General features: G+C 41.6%; 1 protein-coding gene across 1 annotated transcript in view; it reads right to left on the reverse strand.

The window, feature by feature from the left end:
- The window catches only part of SLC26A7 (solute carrier family 26 member 7), a 178,562-nt gene that overhangs the window by 44,963 nt on the left and 108,385 nt on the right, over nucleotides 1-25,214 (reverse strand). Inside the window, exons 10-12 of the mRNA XM_033933334.1 lie at nucleotides 16,581-16,676; nucleotides 12,807-12,913; nucleotides 3,068-3,134 (exon numbers count right to left, since the gene is read on the reverse strand). Coding sequence (XP_033789225.1) covers nucleotides 3,068-3,134; nucleotides 12,807-12,913; nucleotides 16,581-16,676 — 270 coding nt within the window. The remainder of the gene's footprint in view (nucleotides 1-3,067; nucleotides 3,135-12,806; nucleotides 12,914-16,580; nucleotides 16,677-25,214) is intronic.

The raw sequence follows: 25,214 nt of genomic DNA on the forward strand, positions 1-25,214 counted from the left end.
CCTGCGCCTATGTTAAGCACCTAATTCCCAAAAAGAAGCGCCTAACTTGAAAACATATACATGATCGGCTCCTAATCACACCCACTTTTAGATAGGCGCTTTGGACTAGGCCATACATTTTATAGAGTAATGTTTTTCGATAAAGGTGCCCAACTTTCAATTAAGTCCAATTAACAGCAAATATAAGGTATTAAGTGTCAATTATCAGCACCGATTAAGCCTATTAACCAAGTTAGGCACCTATATCTGCTAGACACTCCAATATATGTGCCTAACTTTAGGCGGGGCTATATAGAATTTGCTAGTTAGTGTCATGTTTTAATTTTGCAAACACTCATATCTGTTCCTCATTTAAATCTACCTGAGCTACCTTAACCCTTACCACAATCTCTTTCTTAGAATACGCCTAACTTTCATCCACAAATTAGGGAACAGCAGAATCTATCATAAAACAAAAAGTATACTTCAGCTAAAAAAAAAAAAAAAAGAACAAATTAAGAGCGGAACGTCAGAATCCCATACCTCTTTTATTGCTCATGTATAACAGTCAGTAGTAATGGATTACACAAATAATCTACTTCAAAAAGGTAGAAAATCAAAGAATCAGAATTTTTTTTTTAAATTTACTAATAAATAAATAAAGTTTATACTGTGGAGAAAAAAACTCCCATCTTTTGTTTTTTATCAGAATATAAATAAAAAAATTTCACCTAAAATATTTGCACCACACTTAGGGCCTGTTTTACAAAGCCGCACTAGCGGTTGCAGCGCGGTAATGGCCCTTAGACTGTTCAAATTCACAAAATTCAAAACTGTTCAAAAGAACTACAAAATCCTCAAATGCTTTGGTCCCCAGCAAGTCATGTATTCAATAATCAAATCTGTGCAGAAATTGCTTCCAAACACAAGAAGAAAATAGTGTAATTATATCATGCAGAAAAAATTCATTCAATTTCAATTCATAATGCAGAGCTCTGCTATGTAAACATACAGTAAGTGCATACAATCTGAATGTGTATGGTCTACAGACCTCTGACACAAATGGAACATCTGAATAAAGATCAAATCATAGATAGCCAAAAGATGAAAATGAATTCAATTCAGTTCCTGTCCATAAGGAGGACCCAAAAACAGTGCTGGTAAGATCTCACAGAGCAGGGCTCCCTAGGCCCAGAGAAGATCAGGGAGGTCTTCTGCCTGTAGCAGCTACCTTCCCTTCAGGGTTTATTTTTCTGGTGTTGATGGCCACCAGGACTTTGTTCCTTGAAACCCAGAGCCCAGTGTGGGAAGCCAGATCCTCCCCAAATCCAAGAAGACAAGGAACACAAGCACACAGGGACTTACCAAGAAGCCTCAACATGAAAGCAAAGCTGGAACCCAGAAGGGGCTGGTACTGGATCAAAGAGGCTCCATGAAGAATCAGAATTAGGAATGCAGCAAGGAAATCAAAGCACTAGGCAATACTAAGAAAGTGTCTGGCAAAGAAACCAAACACACAACTAGGTTTAACTAAAAAATGCCACAGCAACAGATGTTATCCAGAAGAAAGTAGAAGGTATAAACTGGATCCTTCTAGCCTACTGGAGTCTTCTGGCAAGAGGTCATAAGTTCATCCAGGCAAAGCTCTCTCAGGGCTGAGCCACCTGCAGGCTGCTAACAGAGCATCACATGTGGGATCATTTTCAAAGGGAAAGCATGCTCATACTTTCCTTTAGAAAATTGGTGTAACTTACGCACACACCTGCCGCAAAAGTTAGATGACATGTTATATAATTACCCTCCAATTTTATACTATAATTTCATGTGTTAATTGTTTACTTAGGACTTGATTCTCGTAGGGACACTGAAAGTTAGGTAGCAGTAGGCGTCATACCACTACCTAACTTAATTGGTTTAATTGACAATAAACGATGTGGTAATTGACCATGTCATTTATAACCAATTAAAAACTAATTTTTAAAAAATGTAGGTGCTTGCAGAACAGGCCACCAATGCTCCTACCAGCACCTATGGTCGAAGTGGGCATAGCTTATGCCAGAAGCGAGTGCAGGCACCAGTAGGAGCCCCTGTGGACATAATTCTCATGTAAAGTAGGCGCTGGAAATGTGAGCCTGTAAAATCCTGGCCTACATTTCTGGCGTCAACTGTACATATTGCCACAATTCTGCAACTAATGCCGGTACATGACTGATACGTGATAGGTGCCAGCCGATACCGGCGCCAGTTACAGAATCCAGCCCTAATGATAGTGTATGTTACATTTTGTCAATTTTACAAACCGCTTCAGGCATTCTTATAGGGCCCCAATATTCCACACAATTGAAACATCTGGCTGTTTAAATGGCTTGCCTGAAGATATCCAGGAATATTCACTGGCACTTAACCGGTTATTGCCAATTAGCACATATTTAGCACATGAGTCCTTATTTCCTATAAAATAAGTGGTGATAGGGACTCATGCACTAATGGCTACAAGCTAATGGGAAAATAGGAACATAGGCCATTTTACCCCAGCAGTAAAAATGGCCCTAGCATGCAAAAATGATTCATGTAAGGGCACAGTATAGCAACAAGGCCCCTTTTTTTACTTTGGTAAAAGGGTCCCTTAGTTTCTGTGTGCCTAATTGTATGCATTTATATCCCTATTGCAATTTTACTAAATCTCTTTCCATGCAGAAAATGCTTTATAAAGTTACACCTGATTTGTGTTCCTAAGAGGGAAAAATTATCAACATAGGCTATCGTTATGTGCTAATTATACTGTTAATCCCAGTTACTAGTAACTAGGTCTCATTGCATAAAATGGGACCTGTGTTAAAGTAGCGTGAGTTAGAGGTAAAATAACGTCTTAACTTCCCCTATAAATGTATTTCATATTTTTAATAATGTTTTATTTGTAGCAATTCATGTCATCTATGCATTTTCTAATCTCTCTTGCAAAAGAAAATGGCAATATTACCTTACTCAAGCTTTAGCATCTAACACATATATACAACACGATCAGCTATTTTTTAATGCAATAATCCACTAACTAATAGATAATATAACATAGGAAATTGAATCTTACATGCTGAACATCCTCAATTATTTTGCAGTTCTCTTCTTTCATATTGATCAAATTTATTGTCTTTGCTCTGTGTACACATAAAAATTCATATAAATGGTTAGAACTGTTTGGACTTGACAGTTTCCTAAGACAGCAGAAAGTACCTTATACAGTAGATGGTGAAAGAGACATTTAAGTAATTCTATAAGGGCTGCCTAGTTTAATTTACACATGGAAGCAGGTGCATACATGTGTAAATGACTTCATAAAATACAAACTAGTGGGAAAGTACATGCAATGCTTTTATGGTGTTAACTTTGCCAATGAGTGTGTGCATGGTCAGATTTTGGGCAGACTGCACATACACATATGTAAATATAGAATGCTATCATTTGCATGCATTCATGTAAATATCTAGGCACAGGCATTTATACCAGCTATAGGGCTGGAGTAAGTAGTCACACCTAGATGTATACATGTTCTCTGCCACTTGTGCAAGTATTTTATAAATAAAAAGGTGCCTACTTTTCTTTATAAAATAGGTACCATAACTGGCACCTACAGAATTATTTACATTGTGCCTCATACACCCCCTCCTTTAAAAACTACACTATCATTTTTAGCGCCGGCGCTGCGTTAACAGCTCCGACACTCATAGAATTCCTATGAGCGTCCGAGCTGTTACCACCGTGGCCGGCACTAAAAACGCTAGTGCAGCTTTGTAAAAGAGGGGGATAATTAGATTAAGAAAAATGGATCAAATCCCTGTTATTAAAGAAAGCAAAAAAAAAAAAAGAAAAAGGAAGAATAAATTACAAACATGTTAAAAATCCCAAAATTAAAAAACCCAAACAAAAAAACATCTTAAAGACCAAAAACGTAAGCAGATTGTACTTTAAATTAACATAGATCATCTAAAGGAGTATCACCTTGATATTCAAATACCACAATGGGCATTTTATTTATTTAAAGATTAGCTGTGATGCTTAAAATCAGGGGTGCCCACACTTTTTGGGCTTGCGAGCTACTTTTAAAATGACCAAGTCAAAATGATCTACCAACAATAAAAATGCTAAACATATATATATATATTTATTTATATATATATATATATATATATAGAACCTAACGGATGTAGCGGTATATAAGAAATAAATTACATTACATTACATATATATATATACACACACCGAGTGTACTTTGTATTTATGTTCAAATATTTTTTTATTATACAGCCCCCCTCCCCCGAAGGCCTGACCCCCCCTGAAGGTCTGCACATTCCCCCTCAAAGGTTGACTCCCCCCCCTGAAGGCCTGCACTACCCCTTGAAGGACTGCACTCTCCCCCCCCCCCCCCCCCCCGAAGGCCTACCCTCCCCACATCCATTTACCTAATTCCAGCAGGGAGCAGTCTGCAGAGAGGATCGCTGGTACTTTAGCGATCCTTGCAGGTTGCCATAGGCTTCAGGAGCTGTCTTCCCTCTGCCCCAAGCCTGTCTCTGACTTAGAGGAGGGGCAGGACCACGGCAGAGGGAAGACAGCTCCTGAGGCCTATGGCAACCTGTAAGAATTGCTAAAGTACCACCTGCCACCAGCCGTCTCCCATTCGTCCCCTTTGGAGATCCCCACAGGAATAAGGAAGTTAAATTAATAGAATACTTAGGCACAGAAAAACAAAGAAATACTTCCAAGAACTGCCCCATAAGAACTGCCTGTCACAATGCTCATTAGTGGAACTGAATAAAAGACAAGTACAATGGATTTAGAAGGGGGACAATCCGCCCGGGTGCAAGGCTTGGAGGGGTGCACAGCCGGCCAGGTCCGGGTCATCCTGCCTTTCTTTTCCCCCGGTCCGCGCTCGGGGCTTGCGCCTGCCTGGTCCCGCGCCGACGCTCAAATGGTGCCGTCAACTCCCGCGAGTCTAGCAATAACCAACAGCACCATTTGGGCGGCGGGTGCGAGCCCCGTGCACAGACCGGTGGAAAGGAAGGGCAGGAGGACCTGGACGGCTGTGCATCCCTCCAAGCCGTGCACCCGGGGCGGGGGCGGACCGCCCCACCTCGGTACGCCACTGATTGGGAGGCCGATTTTGGGGGTTTTAAAATTGTATATCGGGCAGCATTAGGCCTCGCTCTTACCTCAATCATTACAGGCGCTTCTATTTCTTGTGATGCGCTGAGCTACGTCCCCCACCGACCTTCACCCCGCCCTTCCAGCACTCTGATTGGCCAGCGTTCTTTAAGAGGCGGGCCAGTCAGGAGGGGAAAAAAAGAGAAGGGAAGAAGGGAACCTGCTGTGCGATCGACTGGGGTCGCCTGAACGAACGACCTGTCGATCGCGATCGACGCGTTGGGCACCCCTGCTTAAAATTATCAGGGATATTTGTAACCGCTCTCTGGATTGTGGTTGTTGCTGAACATTCAAGCAGTGTGATCAATTCCAATGCTATCCAGCGATATACAGTCTACTAGAGGAGTATCTGCTATATTCTTGGCATACAGACTCAACTGAATAGTAAAGCACACACAAGGGTAATGCATCACCAGCAACAATGATCAGCAAGCTGGTAATATCTTCCCAGATGGTTATACCAAAGTTATAGCAAACAAATCCCCCCCCCAAACAAGGAAACAAAACCCCATGAGAGACAATCTAGAATAAAGATCAACCAAGGAAAAATATAACTTTCATTTAGATATTTTTTATTGTAAAAATTAAAGAAATCAAAAAACGTAGGAAGAGATGATGAAAGTAAATGACAAATCCTTATTACTAAAGGTCTCAGAAATGTGTGAGCAATGGAACCCATTACATCTGTCTTGGTGGGGGAGAGTCCAAACGATTAAGATGATGATTTTGCCTGTGGTTTGTTACCAAATGGGTATGTTACCAGTTTATTTTCAGGGGTCCTTTTACAAGAAGTTGAATAGCATTCTTACCAAATTTGTAAAACTGCTAGAATTGCTTTAGTATCTTTACAAAAACCAATTACAGTGGGCAGGGTAAACTTTTATAGGTATCATCAGGCCTATATACTGCGTCAGGGTATGTATTGGGTCCTTCCTGAGCTCATGGAACATCTTCCTGATTGGCTGTACTTAGAGTGGCAAATTATATTCCCATTACAGCTTCCATGTGTTGAGTATCAAGTTACCTAGTTATGTTAAGGACAATAGTATTATATTTGACACTTGGAAAACCTTGACATTCATTAACAGTTTAACAGAAATTCCAGTAGAGAAATCCATGTGTCAATCCTTATGGTTAAACTCCAAGATTCAAATTGGCGAGTCTAAGATCGCCTGGAAGCACTGGATGTAGTCAGGCATACGTACACTAGAACAGGGCTCTTCAACCGCCAGTCCGTGGACCGGTGCCGGTCCGCAGTTCTGCAGCTGCCGGTCCACGGTGCGGTTGGTGCAGCATCTTCAGGCCGGCTCCCTGAGTGCTGCAGTGCATGGGGCTTTGGGAAAAGGCTCCCGTGCAAGTCCTGTGCCTGGATTGGAAGCCTTCTATCTGATGTCGCAACGTCAGAGGGAAGGCTTCCGGATGAGGTGCGGGACGCGCGCAAGGAGCCGCTGCCCACGGCTTTGTGCACTGCAGCATTCCTGTGAAGTTTGCACCAGCTTTCAAAACAAAGGTACATTTATGCTTTCACAATTTATGCTTCTTGCTGTGGATAGAAGGCGCACGTGGGTGTTTGCACTTCCTTTGTATACAACATTTCCTCATGGGAAATAAACACGTGTAGAGTTGAAGATACAACCCAAACCTGGTGTTTTCCTCCTGAACCTACACAAACTCTTGGAAACACCTCTGCTATGGGACAACATATCTACATTTGGCTGTACCGAGAGAGAGCAGCTTTCAGAAAACAAGTTGATGCATCACATAAATGCCTTTGAATAGCGCCTCGTTAATATAATTGTCTCTGGAGCTCTCCTGTTCGCATTCTGTACTAGAATCTCTTGATGCGGTGAAGACCTCTTGACGAGGCCACTTGAAGCAATGTGTAGAGTTTGATCTATTATTTAAATGAAATTCTTACTCTGAATAAATTCCTTGTTATCCTGATTAACTTACTGCAGATCATATTAATGAAAACAAAGATTAACCGAAATTGTATCCTGACGTTCTGTCTTCTGTTTACAAATACATGAAACCTTTCGTGACAGTTCTGTCATGTATATGCATTATAATTTCATGCATGTGTCCTTCTCTGAGGTGTGTAGACCTAGGAGCTCTTTTATGAAAGTGTGATAAGGTTTTGCAGGGGACATGCCAAGCATTTGCTACACAGGGTAGACACTTAACCACACAGCACTGTACTGGACAGACTTGCATGGTCTGTATCCCATTTGTGGTGATTTGGTGTAGGATGGGCTGGGGAGGGCATCATTGGGGAACTCCACTAACTTGGAACATGAGGATGTTACTGGACAGACTTTATGGTAGATATCCTGCAAACAGGATGGTTGGATAGGCTGTAGTGAGCTTGGATGGCAACTTCAGCATTTGGAACCTAGGACAATACCAGGTGGACTCAGAAATATCAAAGAGGAGACAAATTAATTTAATCATGCATTTTTAATGGATATAACTAATGGGTAGACTGGATGGTCTGTTCAGGTCTTTATCTGCCGTCATGTACTATGATACTATGATACTCAGGGAGTAGGCCTGGGGACGCCGCGTTGATCGCACTGTAGACCGGCCCAAAGATAACACTGGGGGGGCAGGCCTGAAGGCAAGACACAGCATTGAGGGAGAGAGACAACAACGGTAGGGGGAATGCTTTCATTTTTTTATTTAGTGATTGATTTACATCTGTTGTCTGTTCAGGAAGAAATGCATTTGTTTCTTTTCCTCTGGGGTTGTACTGCTTGCAGAGTCTTGCATCTCAGGGTTTGTTTGTAAATATTAGTACTTTTAGTTTTTGGTCCTGCATTTGCATGGGGTTATCCGTTTTCCAGTAGGAATGAATGTTGAAAAGCATACCATGTGCTTTGTGTATTTTAATTTTGTGGTTAACCATTATCTGTTGTTAATATGATTATATTGTGTGTATATATGAAAAATGAATGGAAAAAATGGTGTTACAATTAGTACTATTATGGGGGCGGGGTCTGGGGCGGATATTGGGTGGAGATGGGCACGACTTAGCCCAGTGTTTCAACTGCTGGTCCATGGACCGGTGCCGGTCCACAAAATAATTATTTTATTTCCGCCGGTCCATAGGTGTCAAAAGGTTGAAGAACACTGCACTAGAAGATGTTATATCAAATGGGAAAATGCTTGATTTTTCACGACTGCAACAATCTTTTGGTATTTCAAAGTCTCAAATTTATAAATGGTTGCAATTGAAGCAAGCCATTCAGAAAGGATTCCCTGACTTGCGAAATTAAAAAAATCATTATAGCATGCAGGTCCTGTGCTTCCAGACAAATTTGATAGGACATCAGGCCGCCCATTGGTATAAAATAATATCTGAATTCCTGAATAAAAAGCCAAAAACTAGTCTTAGGGACATTTGGAGCATTGAGATAAAGCAGCATATTTCTGCATCTCAATGGCCACGAATTTGGACTTGGCGGATGAGATGTACAGCATCAGGATCTATGAGACAAACATGGTTTTTTTTGTTACCTAGAAGTTTCTGGAACCCTGCTCATTTACAAAAATTAGATAGTTCTAAATCTAATAGATACTGGCTCTGTCATCTTGAAATAGGTACACTGGATCATCTGCTGTTCTATTGTCCTTTGATACTTAACTTTTGGAAGTCAATATGGGGCCAGATTAATACCATACTGGAGGTATCAATTCCATTGATGCATGAGGTAGTTATATGCGAAACATTATTGCATATTAAGCCCCCCAAGGACCGCTATAAATGCCGGCTTTTCCTTATTATGACCGGGATAGTGATGCAAATTATTACTCGCAATTGGAAGAATTGGGATCACCTTAGTTTTCCTTTTTGGTGGGCGAGCTTATGTTTAACTTATAAATATGAGAAAATGAATGCTGACATGCTGGGGCATAATAAGATATTCAAATTAGTTTGGGGTCCATTGACGTCTTTTGTAGATTTGCTATAGTTGTCCTTTATCTTCTGTTGTTTTTCATCCACACATCCGGGGGGGAGAGGGGGGTATATCTTTTGTTTTGGTATTATTTCTGATGGTAATGATGGATGGGGGAGGGAATTTTTATCTTTTGTATAGATACTGATTGATTATAAGTGCTTGGTTGATCATTATTTGTATATAAAGTTAAAAAAATTAAAGAAATCTCTGACTTGTATATTTTAAAAGAGACTTCTTTATATAAAGTTATATTTATCCTTGGTTGATATGTACGGCTCCACCCCCACTATCTTTGTCCTATACCAAAGTTATACCACTTTGGAGTGGAGAAGTAGCCTAATGGTTAGTGCAGTGGCCTGGGAAACTGGGTTTGATTCCCACTGCAGCTCCTTGTGACTCTGGGTAAGTCACTTAGACCTCCTTTTATTAAGCCTGGTAGAGCATTTTAGTGCTAGCTGGCCAAATAAATGCTTTGATGCTCATTCAATTCCTGAGTGTCAGAACATTTACCTTGCTGGTCAGCACTAAAATGCTCTACCACAACTTGACAAAAGGGAGCCTTAGCTCTCCATTGCCCCAGGTACAAAATAAGTACAGTGATACCTTGGTTTACAAGCATAATTCGTTCCAGAAGCATGCTCGTAAAGCAAATTACTCATATATCAAAGCGAGTTTCCCCATAGAAAGTAAGGGAAACTCGCTTGATTCATTCCCCCCCTCCCCCGAGACCAGTGGCACTACTCTATCCCCCCCCCCCCCCCGAGAACCGGCATTGCTCCCCCCCGCTCACAAAGCCCCCCCCCCCGCATGATCCACCATCCCCCCTGCAATCCGGAATCCCCCCCGCTCGCATCGCCCCCACACCGCGATCTGACATCCTCCCGGTACCCATCACCCACCCGAACACATCACTTACCCCCCATCTGGCACCCAGCACCAGCACCAAAGCACAGGACATGCTGGTACCGGTGCCCGAAGATCTGTCGTCCTTTTTGCTGGGCCTTGAGCATTTGCGCATGCTCGTCTTGCAAAACACTCGCAAACCGGTGCACTCGTAAACCGAGGTACCACTGTACTTGTATATAATATATAAACTGCTTTGATTGTAAAAGGTGGTACAGTATATCAAATCCTGTCCGCTTTCACTATGAACTTTCATATCTGAAAAGTGTTATCTCCTTCAGTAATGTCGAGAAACTCCATTACTGCATTTCAAAATTTCAACTTTTTGCGTAAGAAAAAATAGCTAACATCGCATGGATCTATAACATTTTTCAGCTATGCCTGAACAAAGTTCTATATACTAGTTTAGTACTAGAATTTTGATGGGGGTTTTTTTAAGTTCAAAATTTTTTATTGAGTTTAGTATATAAAGTACAATAAATGTTAACAAGGCAAGAAACATGCATGCCGTACCAATGCAGAGTCACAAAATATTATCTACATCAGGGATACACATATTATTTGGGCTTGCGAGCTACTTTTAAAATGACTAAGTCAAAATGATCTACCAATAATAAAATTTAAAAAAAATAGAAAGCACACTGTACACAGAGAAAATGTTAATTATCATTTATATTCCGTGGGTTTTCAAAGAGGTGAAGGCAGATGACTTTATGCAATGTCACCTCAGGAACAACTATACAAAAATAGACAAATATACCCCCTCCCTTTTTACTAAACCGTGATAGCGTTTTTTTAGTGCAGGGAGCTGTGCTGAATGCCCTGCGCTGCTCTCGATGCTTATAGGCTCCCTGCGCTAAAAACCGCTATTGCAGTTTAGTAAAAGGGGGCCTTAGTGCAAAATATAGAGAACAGATATAAATTCTCAAAACAGACACTAAATTGAAAATAAAATAATTTTTCCTATCTTTATTGTCTGGTGATTTCATGAGTCTCTGGTTGCACTTTATTCTTCTGACTGTACATCCAATATTTATTCCCTTCTTTCAGCCTCCTCTATGTTTCAGTCTTCATTCCCTCCACCAACTTTTTCTTCCTCTCTCCCTGCCCCCCTTCCCTTTCTTTCTTTTTTTCTTTCTGTCTGTCTCCCTGCCCCTCTTTCATTCTGTCTGTCTTTCTCTCTCCATGCCCCCTTTCTTTCTGTCTTCCAGTCTCCCCCTTTCTTTTTTCCTTCTTTCTTTCTGTCTCCCTGCCTGCTCTCAAGCCACTGCTGCCACCATTGGGGAACAGGCCTCCAAACCACCACCGCCCCAAGCTCTCCCTGCTTCCCCACAGAAGCGTCAGGCCGACCAGATTTCCTCTCCCCCGACATCATTTCTAAAGTCGGAGAGTAAGTTCCGGGCCAGCCAGGCATCGATTGGCTGGCCCAGAACTTCCTCTCCGACCTCAGAATTGACATTGGGTGGGGGAAGTTGGTCAGCTCGGCGCTTCTGAGTCGGGAAGTAAGTAGAATGCAAAGGCAACGCAATCGACTCGTGTTGCCTTCGCGATCTACCAGTTGATCACGATCGACCTATTGGGCACCCCTGATCTATATAATGTAATACAGCAGGCAGACCCATGCCTATCTTTAAGGAGGAAAGTAGCAGCACAGCACGCAGCCAAAAGTACATGTAATATCCAAAACACAGAGAGACACCGGAGCCATACACCTATAGAAACATTGGGAGTGAGCCATAAAGTAAGAGCCAGGTTTAAATAATGATATCCATGTTTCAGCACATGAACTGAATGTCGTCAGCCTGTGTTGCAATAGATGTTAACCAGACTATTTTGATGTTAATGAAGCAGAAATATCAAAATGTCAGAGATATCTTTTATTTAAATGTACATTGACATGACTTCTTGTTAGTGCCCTCACACAGACCATATCTGTGCAACCTACCCCCGTTCATTCTCCATCTACCACATCAGCTGCAGCGTCTCATTCCTTTCCAATCCCACAAGTCAACTGATTTGTGTCAGTTTCTTCCTGCACTGCTTTATGGATAATCTGTTCCTAGAGACAAATCATAGTCGGCTGTTTCATATCTATAGACTTATTAATAGTGGCGTAGGGAGGATGAGGGGCACCCGGGGAGTGGCTCCCCTCCCCCGCTCCCCCCCCCCCCCGCACGCGCATACCTCTTCCCCGTACCTTTTTAATTTTGGCTTGAGCAGCCATCAACTTGCTGCCTGCATCAGCTTCGGCGCTCTCTCTGACATAACTTCCTAGGCGCAGGTCCCGGAAGTGATGTCAGAAAGATCACCAAAGCCGAAGCGGGCAGAAATTTGGTGGCTGCTTGCCCAAAGTTGAAAAGGTATGGGGGAAGGGAAGTGGCAGGGGGAGGAGTGGGAAGGGGGCGGAGAGGAAGCGGGGTGCCAGCGCCTCAAGCAAGAGGGTGCCCAGAGTGGAAATCCTCCCTCACCCTTACTATGCTACTGCTTCTTGAACATATTTACGATGCTTCTCTCTCTGAAACGTTCCAGCTGAATGTAAGCTCCATCTTCCCTCTCATTCCCTGAACAGCTTCCTATTGTCTCCTTCAAACAACTGAACAAGCTACTATACGGATTTTTTCCAGGTACTTGTGACCTGAATTGGCCACCGTGAAGACGGGATATTGGGCTAGATGGACCATCAGTCTGTCTGACCCAGTAAGGCTATTCTTAAGTTCTTATATAATATTCTGTGTCCGGAAATCATATTCAGAAAAATTGAATTCTCACCTGGTTACACGCACAACCCCTATAGCAAGGTTGAAAACAACTCCAAAAAACAATCCAACATTAGCAGCAAAGGATATTGTAACCACATAAGTCAAAACCCAGATTACCTTTATAAGAGAAACAAAAAAAATGTGTTACAGCAAGTCACACCATCACATTCATTTGGGAAAATAATATATTTAATAGGCATATCTTTTCAAAGAATTGAGACTAAAACCATGCTCACTGCAAACAATGGGATGGTTGGATAGGCTGGATTGAGCTTAGATGGCAACTTCAGCAGTTGGAACCTAGGACAATACCAGGTAGACTTAACTCTATGGCCCAGAAATATCAAAGAAGAAACAAGTTCATTTAATCACATATTTTTAATGAGAATAACTAGACAGGATGGACCATTTACTATGTTACTATCAAGAGAGTATTAATTGCTCAGTATAAATTCAGCTTCAAGGGACCACCCAAATAATCCTATTTGAATAAAGCAGTCTTTTTGTCCATGGTTCATGCTTTTATGATTAATCAAATTGATTAGAGCACTCTCTACAAAATGGTCTCAATCTCTCTCTGTTTAAGAATCTCCAAAGTGTTCAAAACATGGCAATTAGATGGTCACCCATGCTTGAAAATTTGATCAAAGCACTTTACTTTATTATCCCAAATTATTATTTTAAATTTGATCATGTAGAGTATTTTATATTGGCCTTTCTGTCTGATCTGTTGATAATTTTATGTACTATACCATATCATACATTTTTCTTCCATACCGCAATTTTCCATTAGGATTCACTGCGGTTTAAAACAAGATTTAAGAACAGGACAAGTTCATTGAATGAAGAGTTGGGGGATTCAATAAGTTACAACCAGATTTAAGAACTGGACATGAGTATAGAGTAGGGGGGTACCCTCCCTAAGTTTATCAGATACCCGGGAAAACCTGGACATGTCCTCTTTTTAGAGGACTGTCCAGGTACCCGGACAGACTTTCCAAAACCTAGCAATTTGTCTAGGTTTAGAAAGCTCCAACAAGCTCCGTCTACATCTGGAGGGACTCTGAGCATGCACAGATGACATCACACACATCTATGCATGCTTGAGGACCTCCAGACGCAGCCTGGAGGTTGGGGGAAGAAGAGACAAGGCTTTGTGAGGGTGGGGCTGGGGGCGGAGTGGGGCAGGGCTGGAGGTGGAAATGGACAGAGCTGAAGGCAGAACAAGGTGGGGTCAGAACAGTGCAGGGCCATGTGGCCGTGTTTTTTGCATCTCAAAATATGGTAACCCTATCCCTCCTGCCTCCTGTTCCAGCTGACTATGACACATTCCACCTCCCTCCCACCTCACAGACTTTTTTAAAATCCTACCTTTAAAGCCTGATGGTCCAGTGATGAACTGGATAAAGAGTGATCTTCCTAGACTCCTGCCCCATGCAGAGCCACTATCTGAATGACTGCCGTGAGTTCTCACGGCAACCTTGCAAGTTCCTGAAGTCTCATGAGGTTGCCACAAGAACTCGCGGCAGCCATTCATATAGTGGCTCTGCCCTGGTTCACCACTGGACAACTAGGGCTTTAAAGGTAGGGGTTTTTTTTTAAGTCTGGGAGGTGGGATGTGTTAGAGTTGGCAAAGTGCTCTGATATTCTTAAGGGTGATATAGCAAATGTTCAATAAATATAAATAGCTAATTTGCCTATATTTAAAAACTGATCACACAGTTCATGAATTATGCTATGCAACTTCAACTTTTGATATTGCTAATTGATTAATGATTGCATCAAACTATATAAAAAAATAGCAGTCAAATCTTTAAAAGATTTAGGTGTCAATGTTTGGGAGTTATGCACTTAAATCAGCCTTCCTACAAATCAGTACTGCAGCCAGAAGTGAATTTCTGGATGGAGCCAGAATTGGACAACAACCCCCACCCCCAACCCCACATTAAAAATGAATATTATGGCTAGCAGTGATCCCCAAGCCCTGCCAACTGAAGACATCCTCTGCAGAACCTTCTGAGCATGCACAGGGGTGCCAGCATCAATGACTGGAAGCAAGATAACTTCCCTGCTAATCAGATGGCACAGAAAGCTCAGGCAGAGGACATCTTCAACTGGTTGGGCTTGGGCATCCTCATCAATAATGCCAACCAGCATGCCACTGCTGGATGGGCCTCGATCCACAGTGGATGGACTGCTGGCCACCAAGGCCCACCTATGGGGAAACAGTATCAGAGGCTTTGCTGAAATCCAAGTAGAATACCTTCTAGCACATTACCCTGCATCTACAGTAGTAAATGGTTACCCCATTTAAAATAAAGAATGAGTAGCTCCTGAACACTTATTTTGTTATATTTTGGTAATTAATCATTGTGCTTTTCAGCAAGCCTATAGAAAGTCTGTGGTAATTTTAGACACCAGAAAATTATAGTTAACATCTAAACTTAAAGCTTGGGAGGGAGATTTTTATCCAATTAAAACTACATATGTACTTTCAAAACAGGCACATATTTACCTCCAAACCAGAAGGCCACCTTGGAAATTACATTAAATATATACATTCAGATCCTGAAGTTTTAAACAGGTTTGTGTGTACCAGTAACAGGTTTACAAAAATAATTATCCAGTCAATATTCAAAGTGATTTGAATAGATAGGAGAGCCTCCTGCTCCATTAAATAACTTGTGCCTGCTTAACCAATGATATTCAGCAGCTCTTAACTGGACAGTGTCACTAAATACCAGTACTAACAGCCCCTTCCTTGTCTGGTTATTGATGGGGCAGTCTGTTAGCAGAGCTCGAATGGAAGTTGGTCAGAGCCTGGGCAGAGCTGGTACTTAACCAGTTAGCAGTGATATTCAGATCACTAATCAGTTAAGTTAGATCAGCAAAACAGCTGTCCTAACTTTAACTGCCAAGCTAACCAGGCACCAATCTAAATATTGACTGGTGCATAGTTAATCTCTGAATAAGAGGGTTTGCCTCTCCCTCCCACCCAATCAGGATCCCACTTCCTCCCATTCCAAAAGATACGGCGGCTCCCGCTTGGCCCCTGCTGGTTTTAGAAGTCCTACAAGAACAAGCAATGTTTATTTGCTCCTGCCCATCACGACCCTGGCCTCAAAATGGCCACCATGACCTCTAACAGCAGTTGTGCATTACTCACTAGTACCGCAAGGCTGAAACCAGGGATTGCAGTGGTCATTTTGAGACTGGAGCTGTGATGGTAAACCTGGGGAAGGTTATGGGGATGGGAAGATGTGGGTATCATCTGAAGCTTTCTGTTTTCATGGGTGGGAGGCAAGATATATCCAGATCATGAGGGAGGAATGATTCAGAGATGGTGAGGGCACCTGTACCTGCTTTTGCACATAACTTTTTTATACAGGTCCCAGCTGAATATTAGCCAGGCCTGCATATGACCCAACACAGCCAGCACACCCAAACATGGCACCATATGTTCAGTGCTGGTGCCCAAACATGGCCCAGCATTGAAAATCTGACCCTAATTCTGCCTGTATTGGTCAACATTTTTTTAAAAAAACGCTGACTGCTGTCAGCTGAATATTGACTGGTTATATGTCCTGTTCATCAATGGATCACATTAGGAACATATACTTATCTGTAACCTGATCTTTAAGATAAAGTTGTTCAGACACCTTAGGTTTGAAGTTATTCCTGTAACTCAACAATTCAGTGTCCCTCCTAATGTACATATTAGGATCAACTACAGCTACCTAAAACAGTTTCTATACATTCAAAGCTTGGTGGATAGTATACTTACCCAATCAACTTTATCCACATTCCAGTACTTTTTTAAGTCACAAAATTGCATTAGCATTCCCTTTAGTCCTGCAACAATGATGCTTGCCAAAACACACTAGGAGAAAACAAATGCCATGCAAAAATGTTTATTCCCCATTTCAAGATTTGCTTACATACCTTACATATCAAAAAACTGATGAAAATATCAAAACACATTAAAAAATTATGGCCCTCTTTTACTAAGCCACATTAGAGGTTTCTACTGCTGCCCAGGGCGCTAAATGTTCCAATGCTGCTCCGACGCTCAAAGGAATTCTATGAGTATCGGAGCAGCTTCGGAGCATGTAGCACTTCAGAGCACAGTAGAAACCTCTACCACGGCTTAGTAAAAGGGGAGGTATAAGATTAATTATATACCAATTGCCTTCTATACCAAAAAGAATGTATACAACGTATAATAAATAGCAAATTTTAACAGAATGCGTATGCGAAAAGTCTAAATAAAATGTTCCTATTTTATGCACAATGATGTAACCCTAATAGGATAATAGCCAATAATATCCAAAATATAACAACACTAAAGAATTGACTAACACACTTTGTCCTTGGGAGAAAAAAGTCTAAAGGAGTGAAACTATTCTGAAAATTTGTAAATGATGGACATCAGTATGAGCCCTTGATAAATCAACGTGAACCTCTGGCTCAGGCAATATCTCAAAAGGTGACCAGCACCAGACCGTAGTCTAAATGAGAATAGCCTCATACATCATATAGTCCATACAAAATTGATAAGTGTGTAAATCAAATCACATTCCCAAAACAAACACAATAGACTTTTGCACCAAGGAGAAGGGGTTATAAAGGCTTAATACATACATACACTCCCTAAAAAACCACCCAATAAACAAAGACATGCCTAATAAATACAAGAATAAATGGACAAGAGAATAAATAAATTGTGCTATAAAATAGTAAACCATGCAATTGACAAAAACTACCTATGTATAAAGTGCAAGTGATGAAAGATAAATACTTAATAGAAAAATATATATAGTAAAAGAAATTATACAAAGTGCGCAGTGCTTACTAATAATTCATAAAATACTGATGTATAGGTATATATCTCTATGAAGTATGACAAAACAAGGGGCAATATAAATATAAAGTGCAAATGCAAGTCCCTACTAACCATCCAAAACATGTACCATTTTTTATATAAAGTGCAAATGCAAGTCCTCAATGAATGTTCATAAGGAAAAGAAGGATTAGAGAATCTATAGCACCAAATATAAAGGAGGTTTTTTGTTGCTAACATACATAAGACTTTAAAGTGCCACAGTCACACAAAACACACAAACACACCAAGTAATAAATAATGAATAAATAACTTCAGTCAATAAGCATTCAAGAACGCACAATAGCCATGATAAATTACATTACAAAACTATCCTAACATCACTCGTCACTCATGAATATCACCACTCTAAGATCACTTATAAATCACCACTCTGTCACCACTCGATAAATCACCACTCGACAGAGCTCCATTTCGCCACTTCGTCAGGAGCAGAGATTATTTGAGGGAAAAATAAAGTGGGTAAAGGAACCGACATAGACTGCTAAGTCTGATGTAAGGAAAATATCAGGGTTCCACAGCGTACTACAATCAAAAACGCTGGAACCGAAAAAATAAAATATGGCGGCTTCGGGTTTTAAAGACACCTAGGAGATCCTGCATGGACAACGCCCTCCACCTGGGAGGGAACGCAAAAAACGTAAAGACGTAATGATGTCATAACGCAGTAAGGAAAAAAACAAAAAAATATATATAATAAAAATGTAAATAAATAGAAAAAATAAAGAAAAATGTAGATAAAAGTAACCAGAAGAAAATGGGAATGAAAATAACCAAGCAAAACACTGACCACCAAAACATCTGTCCACATTCTCGTTTAAACCCATCGGAGGGTAGGATTGAAGGTGAAAAATCCAAAAGTTTTCACGTTTCAAAAGATAAGAAAGTTTGTCCCCATCAAAATTTGTAAAGATCTGTTCCAGAATGCACCAACGAAGTTGGTCAAAATTATGTTGGTGAGTCATATTGTGGGACACCATAGGAGCTGTAATTTTGCCTTTTTTTAAGCAGCTACGATGTTCGATAAGCCTAGTCCTTATGCTGCGAGTAGTGCAACCCACATAAATAAGTCCACAAGGACAGGTAATCACGTAAACCAAAAAATTTAGACTCACAGGTGGTACGGGAAGTTAGATGGTAAATTCTGTTGGTCCCAGGATGTACCCACTGGTTCCCCGAGATGGATGTATCGCAAACAAGAGCATTTTCCACAGGGAGAATGATAACCAGAGCCACGAATATATTGAGGTTTGGGATGAAAATCAGAAGACACCAAGGAGTAAATTCTCTATTAGTACGTTTAACTTAGGCGTGCTTTGGACGTCCGGTAAACGTAAATAACAATTAACTATATTTAGGCGTGAGATAGACGTCCCGCAAAATAGACGTGCGCAAAATAGACGTCCCTCGTCGCGCAAAATAGACGTCCCTCAAAATAGACGTCCCTCGTCGCACAAAATAGACGTCCTTCATGGACCCGTGATAGACGTGAGTACGGGTTTGTTTTTTGTTATTTGTTTTTTTTTTAAAAATTATACTTTATATATACTCTTTATTATCACACATTCAGCATTGATAAGTATAGGATGATGAAAAACATAACTAAAACACTGTATCAGAATTGTACAATTTACCATTAATACAAGGAAAAGAAATATGTTATGTTTCAAAGGAAAACTAGAAAATGAAACGTACCGAGTGGGTGTTGAACTTACATTATCAGTAATGGAAGGTGGGAACCAGTAGATGTGTGCTATACAGAAAGCTATACAGGAATGTCATACTCACCTCCTATTAGAAGTGGAAAGGATAGGACTTTGAACACCATATAGACTTTTTATAAACTTCGTATAACTTCCACAAAGACTGGCAGGAAAGGCACCCTAACTCATCCAATAAGCTTTCTCTCGATTTGCCAGAGACATTATTTCAGAGAGGATAGTTTAGAAGTGATATCTTGCTCCAAAGAACACTCTCCTGGTCTTAAAACATTCCTACTATCAGCTCATTCTTCACAACAAGAAACACAATCAAAACACAGATTCAACCTGAATGTGGCTTCCAGTTCACAGGAAGAGGAAATAGCAAGCAGCACAATGCTGATCTCATTGTGACATCATCAAGGTGCACCTGGAAGGTAGATATGCCACAAGTAAAAGACAAGCCGGGACTTGAACTCACAACCTACAGATGATCGAGATAGTGCTTTTACTCACTGACCTACACCTGTGTCTCTAATTCCTCTGTCATAGCATACCTTAGTAATGTGCTAAAGTATACTCTACTTAGCTATCATATCACAGTCAGTTGAGGCTCAATGGTGTAAAGCACTGTTGTCACGGATGCAACACCCATATTCTTAAGTATGGTTCAATAAATGTAATACAGAGTCAAAATTATGCTGTTTATTTTATCAAACCCAAGCTCAACTTTTTAATGTATTGTGTATAGTCTCGCTAATGTGTTTGTGATGAAAATTAGATGTGATACGTGTATATATATAAACCCTAGCCACGCATGCGCACATACCTGCGTGCTTCTGTGATCTCTGCTCTGTGATCAGTAGGTCTGTGGCCAGCAGGAGTGCAGATGCAGCAGCCAGGTGACTCCCCCCCTCCCTCCCTCCCTCCCTCCCTCACCACCAAAATCACCACCGCCAAAGCTTCCTCCTTCTGGCCAGGCGGGAGGAGGGCTCCGAGTCGCTGAAGACTGTCCCAGATCGCTCATAAATTAACCTTTTCATCTGAGGTGTGAGGCTGCGGTGACCTTGCTCCCCGGCTCACTAAGGTTTCATCTTAAGAAATTCAAATGCATTGTAGAAAATGCAAGTGACTATTCTGTGTCATCCTAGACACCCCTGCAACACCCTCCTGCAGCATAAACCCCTCATGTTATAATCAAGTAAAAGACAAGCTGCGAGTTGAACTCATAACCTATGGATAACTGGTACAGCTTGTTTACTAACTGAGCTACCAAGCTACTTAACTGTAGCCCTAACCCTAACCATAAAGTAGCATCTGACATTATAGAAGCCGTTAGAATTTTGAAATAGTTTTGGACGTTCCTTGGGTGTTCTTAGATCAAATATACCTGTAGATACTTGCAATGATTACCCCTTGTCAAAGCTTGTACCTAAAGCCATTTCTGGAGACTCCCATTCCCAAGTCCCCAACATAGCTCAGTGCTTAAAAGCACTGCTTGTATCTTCCCCAAAGGTCAGGGGTTCAAGTCCTGACTAAGGTTACCAAAGACAGAATATTTTTTTTTTTTCCACCCACCCACCCAAACATGCATAGCTAAGCATGTGAACCTCTTCATTTATTTAATTTATAACGTCACTGTGTTTGGGGGGGAGGTGAAGTTTCATTAGGTTTACATGGTAAGCTTCTAAGCTTGTACCTAAAGCCATTTCTGGAGACTCCCATTCCCAAGTCCCCAACATAGCTCAGTGCTTAAAAGCACTGCTTGTATCTTCCCCAAAGGTCAGGGGTTCAAGTCCTGACTAAGGTTACCAAAGACAGAATATTTTTTTTTTCCACCCACCCACCCAAACATGCATAGCTAAGCATGTGAACCTCTTCATTTATTTAATTTATAACGTCACTGTGTTTGGGGGGGAGGTGAAGTTTCATTAGGTTTACATGGTAAGCTTCTAAGCTTGTACCTAAAGCCATTTCTGGAGACTCCCATTCCCAAGTCCCCAACATAGCTCAGTGCTTAAAAGCACTGCTTGTATCTTCCCCAAAGGTCAGGGGTTCAAGTCCTGACTAAGGTTACCAAAAACAGAATATGATTTTGTTTTTCCACCCACCCATGCATAGCTAAGCATGTGAACCTCTTCATTTATTTAATTTATAACGTCACTGTGTTTGGGGGGGAGGTGAAGTTTCATTAGGTTTACATGGTAAGCTTCTAAGCGTTCTGCTGTACATTTTTGTATAACAGCGATATCGGCGTCGTTGCGCATGTAATGAACTGTATTGATGTAGAGTATAGTAGCTGCTTCAAGTACGCTCATGAGGCATATATACGTCATCGATGTTTTTTTCTATACTTGTTCTTCACATGCAGTTATTTCCTATAAAATGGCAGCCAGGACACAGCCAAACCAGGCTCTTCCTACCAAACGAGCATCACTACTTTGTAGTGCCTGGCCATCACAGGTCATATCTGCAATTGAGAAACTCCTGGATTTGCCTGACCTGGTGGTATAACAGAAGAGCCTCATGTCCCAGGGAAGTGGAAAGGATAGGACTTTGAACACCATATAGACCTCATATAAACTTCGTTTAGGTTCCACAAAGACTGGTAGAAAAGGCACCTAAGTCATGCAATAAGCTTTCTTTCGATTTGCCAGAGACATTATTTCAGAGAGGTTGCTTAAAAGAAGACTCTCCTGGTCTTAAAACATTGCAACAATCAGCTCATTCGTCACAACAAGAAACAGAATCAAAACACTGATTCAACCTGAATGTGGCTTCCAGTTCACAGGAAGAGGAAGTAGCAAGCAGCACAATGCTGATCTCATTGTGACATCATCAAGGTGCACCTGGAAGGTAGATATGCCACAAGTAAAAGACAAGCCGGGACTTGAACTCACAACCTACAGATGATCGATATAGTGCTTTTACTCACTGACCTACACCTGTGTCTCTGGTTCCCCTGTCATAGCATACCTTAGTGATGTGCCAAGGTATAATCAGCTTAGCTATCATATCACAATTAGCTGACACAAAAAAGTGGTAGGTCAATGGTTTAAAGCACTGCTTTCACTGACTCGAAATCCATATTCTCAAGTATGGTTGAATACATAGTTCAAAAGTGCTGTCTTGATCACACACAAATTCAACTTTTCAAATGTTTTGTATCTGGTATTGCTAATGTGCTGTTTCAGATGAAAATGAGATGTGATTGGTGTGTATCTTGTAATTTTATTCAAATGAGTATTGTGTCAGCTGAAGGAGTTGAGGGTGTTAAAACCGAACTGTACTACTGAATGAATCTATTCCGTTTAGGCGCTTAACATTCGCCGTCCTATATGCTACAATAATGGCATTCCTTTGGTAAGTAATCACAACATCCTTAAGTGGTTTAAGATTTTTATTGTAGAATATTATGTCATTTCATTGACACTCAAAAGTCCAGAAAAGCGGTGTGAAATTGTAACACATGCAACTGCAGTTTGCTGAGATGGATCACAGCTACACCGGTATACAGAGTAAGCCCCTCCTAGGTCCAAATCAACTCCCAGCCTACAGGAGGAAAGGGTACAATGTCAGTGCATGTGAAATATTAAGATTTGCTCATGGTAGGGTAAGGCAGGATGTAGGAAAAAGACAGGAAAGTAAGGAGGTCAGAGAATAAAGGCCAGAGGTTTATGCCAGAGAAGCAAGGGAAATAAAAGCCATCCTCCTTGTTACAGAGTCCATATGTGAGCTAATAACCTACACACACTGGTTGGAATGTTGAAGGTTAGTAGAAGTGAGCACAAATGTCTCATACCTACCTATGCACAAGTATCAGGAATACGTCACAGGATCCGCCCGTATCACAGGAACAGCTTCACGATGAGATGCTAGCCACATGAGGAGGAGGAGGAGATCAGCTGGGCCCGAACACCTGCAAAGAGGGGAAGCATGTTAATACATTGGAAAAGTCCCCCACCTCAAACTGTTACAATACCTACAGTTATCCTATAGCTTCAGTTGAACTTGAAGTACCAGCATGGAGAAGGGAGGGGGGGGGTGCTAGTCTTATTCTACACAGAAACTTGTAGACCCATACCATCATTAACTCCTACAAGGTGTGGAAAGCTGAGCAGCATATAGGCTTCTGATAGCCATAGTTTTAACATTTTAGCAGTATAACTCATCCAATCTGCTTTCTCTGAGCTCCCAATATAGATGTCATTTATACCTAAAACTAAGGGGGTGTTCAATCAACACACATGCTAACCTAACACCAGCATGTGTCGATATACAATTTGTTGTTGGTAAAACAACAAAAAACCAAGAGGTCCTAAACTGCTAGCTCATACCAGGCCATCGAGAAGCACATTACGATGCCCTTGTATGGTGACGATGAAAGTCTTGGACATCCAACCTGCAACAAGAGTATGAAAGCTGTTAGCTATTTGACATGTGGGCAATTCATCATAAAGCCTGCTAATGGAATGATATACAGGAGCAACATAGTGAATGAGGCCAAAAACAAAGATAGCTTACCTATTATTCTACCTTTAATACTTGAGCTGCTACCAATAACTTCTTGCTTTGCTGGTCAGGGACATCTGAACTTTAACTTCAGCCTAGAGAAAGAGGCATCATCACATTCACTCACATGAGACAGAGACAGACAGAGAGAGAGAAGCTGTTTGGGGTTCACATAAATATACTCACCATTATCCCAAGAAATGGGCTCTTATTAGGTTGTCCCTGACCACCTGCCCTCTCCTACGCTCTTCTTGCTCAGGTAGAGGCCTGCGTCTAGCTTGGATGTCCTCATCATCGTCACTGTCTTGGACCGGCTCAGGAGGGTCTGGCATCCGTCTTCTCAGCGCTAGGTTATGTAGCATGCAGCAGGCAACAAACATCCTGGACACCTTGTCGGGCCTGTACAGCAGTTGCCCTCCTGAGCGGTGTAGACATCTAAAGCGGGACTTGAGCAACCCAAACGCACGTTCCACGATGGTCCTTGTGGTGTTCAGGGCCCGGTTATATCGCTCCTCCTCTGGCTGTTGGGGACGCACAATTGGGGTCATCAACCATGTCCTCAGGGGATAGGCACGATCACCTGCAAGGAGAAACAATATTAGAAAAGGGGCACATATCTGTTGTCCATTGTTCTGCATCACCTCCAAAGTTAGCCATGACCCTGTGGTAAAATGAGAGAAAGGCGGTTAATGTAGCAAAGCTTTATCTGCAGTAGTACGTTAACTCACCAACCAGCCATCCACCTTGGATTTCACCCCTCTGGAACCTGCCACCTAGGCCAGAGTGGGCCAGGATATAAGCGTCGTGGCAGGACCCTGGAAAGCTGGCACACACATCTGTCACCTCCATGGTAGCACTACAGACCACCTGCATGTTCATGGAATGATATGCCCTCCGGTTCCTAAATTGCCTTTCAGTTTCAGCAGGTGGTCTGAGTGCTACGTGTGTGCAGTCTATAGCTCCCAGGACAGAGGGGAAACGTGCCAGTTGAGCAAAACCCCTCATTGTGCGTTGCCGCTCTGCCTCACTCATTGGAAACTGGATATACATAGCAATACGCCTTAAAAAGACTTCCAAAAACTTATTGATTATCCTGGATACAGACGGTTGACTGATGCCAGCCCCAGCTCCCAGGGGCCTTTGGAAGGTTCCTGTAGCCAAAAACCCCAGGGCTGTAGTTACTTGTACATAAACTGGAAGGGAATGTCCCCTAAGAGTGGTGCGCTCCAAATCCACCTGCAGTTGCTCACAGAGATGAACTATGGTCTCCCGATTAAATCTAAAGAGACCAATACACCGCTCATCT

The sequence above is a fragment of the Geotrypetes seraphini genome, chromosome 2, assembly GCF_902459505.1.
Source record: "Geotrypetes seraphini chromosome 2, aGeoSer1.1, whole genome shotgun sequence".
NCBI classification, from domain to species: domain Eukaryota; kingdom Metazoa; phylum Chordata; class Amphibia; order Gymnophiona; family Dermophiidae; genus Geotrypetes; species Geotrypetes seraphini.